The 7,500-nt window shown below is 40.0% G+C and overlaps 2 protein-coding genes and 1 pseudogene across 16 annotated transcripts in view; 1 reads left to right on the top strand and 2 right to left on the bottom strand.

Annotated features, from left to right (window-relative positions):
- The window catches only part of LOC138049968 (protein sidekick-2-like), a 155,658-nt gene that overhangs the window by 86,493 nt on the left and 61,665 nt on the right, over positions 1 to 7,500 (top strand). For all 4 annotated transcript variants that reach the window (XM_068896454.1, XM_068896456.1, XM_068896453.1 and 1 more), the window contains one exon: positions 91 to 384. In XM_068896454.1, coding sequence (XP_068752555.1) covers positions 91 to 384 — 294 coding nt within the window. The remainder of the gene's footprint in view (positions 1 to 90; positions 385 to 7,500) is intronic.
- Positions 2,169 to 4,168, bottom strand: LOC138048881 (uncharacterized; annotated as a pseudogene).
- LOC138049966 (uncharacterized) overlaps positions 6,881 to 7,500 on the bottom strand; it is a 4,173-nt gene continuing 3,553 nt past the window's right edge. For all 12 annotated transcript variants that reach the window (XR_011132505.1, XR_011132501.1, XR_011132502.1 and 9 more), the window contains one exon: positions 6,881 to 7,500. This exon is cut by the window's right edge. The gene's annotated coding sequence lies outside the window, so the exon portion shown is untranslated.

The following is a 7,500-nucleotide window of genomic DNA, read 5'->3' on the forward strand; positions in this document are numbered from 1 at the left end:
TTGGGAATTAAAGTTCCTCATTTTCCCGTGTGGTTTTTCACCTGAAAGTTTGCCTTCTTTACCGTGTACGTAATTTCTGTTATTCTTTAGTTCCCAGTAAGCCGCCGGAAATAGCTGAACCAGAGGTGCTGGACTCAATTTCCGTGAGGTTACACTGGAGGCCAATCCCAAACGAGTTCCACAACGGTATCATTCGAGGATACCGCATCTCGTACGAAAGACTGGTTAACGGCACTAAGCAAGAGAAAACGACAGTTCCACCAGCTAGAACAGTGATGCTTTTAAATCTGGATAAAGCTACCAAGTATCATGGCAAAATTCTTGCGTATACCAATGCTGGGGATGGCAAAGAAGCTAACTTCACGTTCAAGACTGCCGATGATAGTAAGTAAAGTGTTCCGGTTAATGTGGCCTTCCCGACAACCTCGGTCCCACGACCATTTCCTTTGCATTTCAACGCATGCCCTACCTCTGAAATGACGATTATCGACAATTCCTAATTTTCTCTAAATTGACTACTATCGTCAATAGGCCAGTTTCGTATTCTAACGGTTGGACTGGATCTAGCATGAATTGGAGGCTAATGCGGGCAAATTAATTTGCATTTGAAAAGATTTGCCGAGGTGCTTAGCGCTTGGTAGGGATTATGGGAAATGAATATCTATTATTAAATTTCGAACCCCCATGCTTCAACTTGCAGGACTCGAACATGAAAATGTTCGATTAATAACCCTTTCACTTAACCACTTGACTACCACGGTGAGTTTTTTAAACAACAGCAGAATCTTGATCATTTTTCTATTGAGGTTACTTGATGAATTGCGACATGATTATAATGCTACATTTTATCTTTTAAATAGTTTAGTAGATTATATAGTATTTGTATTCGTTGTATTTTTATAGCTTAGTATATTTGTTGTTATTTTATTCTTTAGAGGGCCACAAGTTTATTAGCTCAGGCTATTACGTGCCCACCCCATGAAATAAAGACTTTACTTTACTACTACTTACTTACTTTACCACATCGCTAACTGCCAGAACATTAATTTTTTTTATATACCAACATTTTTTCTTCCGAATGCAGCTGTAAACGTGTATTATCACCCGCTGAGAAACAAGTTTAAACAGGAGAAAATGTCGGTTACCAAACCTAAAGAGAAAGCTAGCCATTTTAAAATCAAGCCGTAGACTTGACAATCATTCAGCAATGATTTTATTTATATGCCAATTAGTTTTGGTAAATAAGCGGCACACTTACCAGTCAGTTGATCTTTAGTGGTTAAGTGGATAAAAACAGTTCCTTCAAAGTGGGTGCTCCGAGTTCAAATCCTGTCCAGGATTGCAACTTCTACTGTTTTTCTTTTTACCTGCTACCACAAGTCCTGGGACAGAGTAATCTAAATTGACAATAAAAGTCAATCCAAAGAAAATTAGGAATTGTCGATAATCATGTTACGCATGTCCCAAAGCGAAAGGAAAGGTCGTGGGAACGAAGTTGGAACACAGGCTCTCTCGCTTTCCTTTCCTTGTCGTCATCCTCGAGACAAGTAGTGGAAGGGAATAGAGAGGCTGGTTTTGAGGTTGCCTTCCGGCAATGCAATTGTTCGGAAATGAAGTTATCGCCTAAGCCAGAAAAAGGTTAGTTCATCTTCCATATTACCCCTGGTTATAATATATTGTTTGTTTAAAATGTAAAGCTTGAAAAAATAAATAAATTCTCAAGTGCTTTCTTTTGTTTATCTCCCTTTTCGTCTCTTTTTTTTTCGTTGTTGTTAATTTGACCTCTTTTTTGTTAATTTGACCTCTTTGGTTACCTTGCTTTGTCTTCGTTGATTAAGGCCCCGGCCACACGTATCCGGATATTTTTGAATCCGCAACTTGTTCTTTATCAGAAGTCTTTTAGATATAGATTTTGTAATAAAAACTAACGATAAAAAGTCACGACGTTTCGACCCCTCGGAGGTCATTTTCAAGTGAGAATAAAAGTTTTAAGAATTAGCATAAATATGTAAAAACTAGATAAAAATGCGGCGAGCGCCGAAATGTGATAAAAATATGTACAAAAGTGTAAAAAGTGCTAAAAATATATGGAGCAATGAACGGTAGCTAGAGAAAACAATAGACAAAAAACAAAAAATAAAAAAATAATAATAATTACAAGAACTGTTCTAAACAAATAATTTGGCGCGGACAGAGTCACACTGTTTGTTTAGCGATGGTTTCAGTTCTTTTATAAAAAACATCTCAAAAACAAGACAATCAAACTTGTTCTGGCACTTTCTCAGAATTCTAAAACTCTTTGCGATGTTGTTAGGTTCCAATGCATGTTTCTCTCTCAGATGTTAGCCGATGGTTGCCCCTTTGTGCTCTTCAATGCGCTGGTGAAGGTGCCGGCAGGTATATCCGACATAACCTGCGTCGCACAGGCCACACTTGAATTGGTACACAACGCAGTGTTGGTTTACAAGGGGTGGCTTCTCTTCACGGACCCGGATCTCTTCTTTGATCTTTTTGCTCGTGTAGACAGGGGTAATATCCGCACTGATCTTACGGCTTAGGTCGGCAAGTTGTCTCCGTACGGCGTTCGCAGATTTTTGGTCCTTGAAGGGCAACACGACTCTGATTGGGTCCCCACGCTTCTCATCAACGTGGGTGCGTGATTCCTCGGAAACTTTTGAATCAACGAAAAGGCGGATGGTGGACTGCACATGATCTTCAGGATAACACAGACGGGAAAAGATCTCTTTGAGGCGCTCACATTCCTCGTGAAAGGCCTTCCATGTAGACGAGAACTTAAACGCACGGTTAAGCATGGTATTTATCAGTGACCGTTTATATCTCGCGTCAACGTGGCTGTGATAATGTAACAACAGTCCGGTGTCAGTTGGTTTTCGGTACACCGTTGTGTTCAGGTAGCATCCATTCCTGATTACGTTCATTCCAAGAAAGGGTAGTCTGCCATTTTCTTCGAGCTCCATTGTGAAATCAATAGAAGGGTGACTGTTGTTTAGTGTCGTTAAGAAATCTATAGCTGCTTCAACATCAGGCATTGCGCTAAGGGTGTCATCAACATAGCGCTTGTAAAAGGCGGGCATCTTGTTTTCTGTTTCCAGCTGTTTCTCGATGTTACACATGAAGGCGTTTGCCATGAGAGGCCCCAGCGGCGAGCCCATTGCCACACCGTCCACTTGTTCGTACAAGTTTCCTTCAAACTGGAAAAGCTGATTTTTGGTGGCGATTCTTAACAGTTCTATCAGGGCCTGCTTCGTGATATTAAGATCGTGTTCTTTGTTGAACCAGTCGTTCTCAAAGGCTCTCTTTGCAATACTCTCAATGGTTTCGTCCACAGGAACATTAGTAAAGAGTGATGACACATCATACGACACCAAAACATCATGCTCTTTGATTTTCATTTCACGGAGTTCGTCAGCAAAAACAAAAATGTCACCGACGGTATGGTCGTTGACGGACAAGGGCTTTAGCTTTTCGTCCAGCCACTTGGCAAGTTTATAATTGTATGTTCCTGTGGCAGATAAGATGGGACGCATGGCTAACTTCTTCTTGTGGGTTTTAGGAAGACCGTACAGATGTGCGAGCCTGGAACCCTTTTGGACTACTGAGTCGGCGATGTTTTTGGGTAGGATCTTTTGTACAGTCGACGTTAACTCCTTCTCCTTTTGGAGTAATGGATGGTAAAATTTCGGAGGTCTACCTCGTGTTCTTGGTCTCTCAAGGCTTACTGGTGCAAATTTTTCTTCGTCATTAATGGATGATTCTTTCAACAGACGTACGTAGTCAGATTTATCCATTATAACCACGCCTGAGCCTTTATCCGGCTTTGTGATAACAATGTCATCCCTCTTCTTAAGTTGACTTATTGCTCTCAGCATTGCTTTCGGTGGTGCCCGCCTTTTACAAGCGCTATGTTGATGACACCCTTAGCGCAATGCCTGATGTTGAAGCAGCTATAGATTTCTTAACGACACTAAACAACAGTCACCCTTCTATTGATTTCACAATGGAGCTCGAAGAAAATGGCAGACTACCCTTTCTTGGAATGAACGTAATCAGGAATGGATGCTACCTGAACACAACGGTGTACCGAAAACCAACTGACACCGGACTGTTGTTACATTATCACAGCCACGTTGACGCGAGATATAAACGGTCACTGATAAACACTGGAAAATTTGGACCATTTACATACTTCATAAAATGTCTGTAAATAATAAATTTACAGACTTTAACACTTAACCCCATAAATATAAAATCTTTGTAAATTTATTTTACAGATATTTTACAGAGTTTTGTTGAGTAAAGCTCTATAAAATGTCTGTAAAATGTTTATAAATTATTGGAGCTACAACAAGAGGAAATACTTGAAATTTACAGACTTTATAAAATCTTGCAAAAATGTCTATAAATCGAGAATTTACAAAGATTTCACGCCCTTTGGTCATGTCTCATAAAATGTCTGTAAATTGCGCTCTATCATCATGCGTGTCCTGTCTAAGTTACCAAATGGTTTTGGATCTGTGTGCCCTGTTCACGATGATTTTGAGTGTAGAATATTTATCATCAGAAACCCATAAGGGTTGAAACGTGTAACGGCCCCTTGCGTGCTGCGAAACAAGCTTCTGAATATTCAACTTGCTAAGTACCATATTTGGAACAACAAGAGCGAGGGGTTTCCAAATATGGTACTTAGCACTGAAACATTCAACCAATCAGTTTGCGTTGAATATTCAGAAGCTGTGAACGCGCGTTACACGTTTCAACTCTTATGGGTTTCTGTTATTACCTAATTAAATTATGTGGGAAACTGTTGAATTAGCCCTGCATGTTGCACTGAGTTCGGTTTATCAAAAGTTCGCCGTAAATCAAGGCCTTTGTGATATAGGAGTCCCAGCACAGAATAAGATTGAGAAAGTAATGTAGGCTAGTAAGCAGACTTTACCATGCTCCTTGAAAAAAGAAAAAAAAAAGCATTGGTGTTTAGCTGCCCAAATTAATTGTGCGGGTTTCAGTCAATTAACGTGGGTGCTTTCATAGCCCGTAGCTGCAGGTGAGAATTACTTCTTGTGAAGTAATGATCGAAAATCCGGCAGCCATATTTGTTATTCTAAATGTTAGTATCCAGTCTCTTGAGAAAAACAGAAAAGGAAATCTCAAAAGGAACACACTTTCCCCTGTTCCATATTTTGATTGAGGAAATTTGCTCTGCACCTTTAAGCAGAAAATTCTCCCCGGTTTTTCCACCCAAAATGAAAGCGCCTCAGGAATCGCACTGGGCTCGCAACGGGTTGTGATTGGATGTTGGCACAAAGAGAAGTTGTGGACATTTCACAATAATTACATGATTCAACAACTTTGTCCGCCATTATGAATTACCCCGCCGCAAAGACTCTGGGAACGAGATCGGTTTGAATTATCGGTTTGTTTTTCGCGCGGGCGATCAATGCATGTGCTCTTCCTCTCTTTTTCCCTTGTTGGACGACCAAAATTGGATCTTTGCGATTCCTTAACATTTGTGCGGGTGAAATGGCACGCATTCCACCAAATAAACCCAGTAAACATCGACGGAATCCGGAAGAAAGGGCAACGACAATTCAGGTCAGATAATCCGCATTCGCCACAAAGATACACGCCAGTGACATGATTCAACCTTAGACAAACACAGCGGTCAAATGAGTGCGCATGTTCAAGCCACGCGCGTGCGAGTTTGGCGCGCGTGGGAATGGGTTGTATCATTTCCATAGAAACAAGTAAGCGTCAAAATGGCGGCAGATTTAAATTTCGCGGTATTTGTTTTCAATTAGCGGGGATAAGGTGGAGACAAAACAGCTAAGGTTTTTACTTTAACCACAGCTCTTAAAGGGACGTCTCTTTCATATATCTTTTTCAACAAAAAAACTATCTCTGCAACAATAGTGAATTTTCTTATCGAGTTTACGCGTTCGTAGCAAAACATGAAGACTTGTGTTTTTATCGTGGTAGTTGTCGTCGTCGGCCTCTCTAGAGGCAAATTTCCGGATGAAAAGACCTGTTGCCTGAGCAGTAAAACTCGGGAGAAGAACGTTTGTAGTGGCAGAATTATTAGCCTTAGTACCGAGATGGCTCGAGTGGCGGAGGTTGAACTTTTAAATTTTGTGTGCGCGTTTCATTGGCATCAATTAAGAACAAGTAACAACATCTGTTCGTGCCCATTACCTACTCATTCGGCAACTTTGAGTGGTACCCCCATACCTGAGAGACTTTACAGAGTTTTCGACGAAGAAGGAAGAAAAAACATGCCATCCTATCGTCCAGGTACAAAGTGGTGCACCAGTTGCCGACGAAATGCTGATAAAATATTCTCGCAGAAGGACGAATATAAAAGACCAAAGACGAGAAAAAGGGTAGGTGGTAGCCATTAGGTTATTTTATCCACAGCATCTTTGCCGTTACTGTCGTCTTATAAAAAAAGTTAAAGCTAAAAGTAATTCTCTAAGTCTCTCTCAATATAATATAGTTCTATGTAATATATCACCAATATCTTTTTTCATAGGAAGAGAGAGAGATAAGGAGGGCGGGGGAGAGAACAAACATTTGCCTGCATTTAAAAAATAATTTCATATACCAAAGCAGTAGATACTCTGCATATAGTGAACAAATCCCTTGATATGTGTTAGTGTGTATATATATATTTATATACATTTTTTTTCATGCCATAGTTTCAATGATGTTTAAGTTTCACTGTGCATCAAAACTCAGTTTGTTCTACTTTAACAATATAGAGTACCAATGAAGTTCAGGACTGTGGATCACAAACATCACCATCAAAAACAATCATGGTATGTGCTCCCATCACACAAGTACCTCAATATATCCAAAAAATGTCCAAGAACAATATTTAATAAACTAACATCTCTTGTAGAAGCACACATCGTCAAGAACAGAGGACAATAACAAATCAGAATGTAAAACACAATCAGGTAACATTCTTGTGAACTACAAGTTCTGTGCTATGAAAATTGTTTGCATTGTTTTTGTAGCAAGTAAACTTCGGTCTAATGATAACTCTCATTCTCTAGATAACTTCGCAGAGCTGGTGGAAAAATTCCAGCTAGCCCTCCACCGCCATTACAACACTGGAGGTCACTCTCTGTACCAATCAGATGAGTTGAAATCATTTTGTCAAACACACTGCCCACACCTTTATGATATACTCTTGAGTTCAATCACACGAGTTGATGGACGTTCCACCCAGAAAAATCACACAGAGTTGCAGCAACAGAGAGTAGTTGTACTCCTTCACACACTAGCATACTTTAGGTACAGTATTTTAATTTTAATAGTACAACACGAACAGGTATAAACTTAATATTTGGTACTGAAGATGAAATTAATTTTAGGCACTCCAACTGTGTTGAGTCGTGTTGCATTTTGGGCCTGGTTGTCAATAACAACAGCAGGCTAAAATGATGCACTGTCACATAACGGCTACATCACAAAGACAAC

This window comes from Montipora capricornis, chromosome 5 (assembly GCF_036669925.1).
Source record: "Montipora capricornis isolate CH-2021 chromosome 5, ASM3666992v2, whole genome shotgun sequence".
In the NCBI taxonomy this organism is placed as follows: Eukaryota; Metazoa; Cnidaria; class Anthozoa; order Scleractinia; family Acroporidae; genus Montipora; species Montipora capricornis.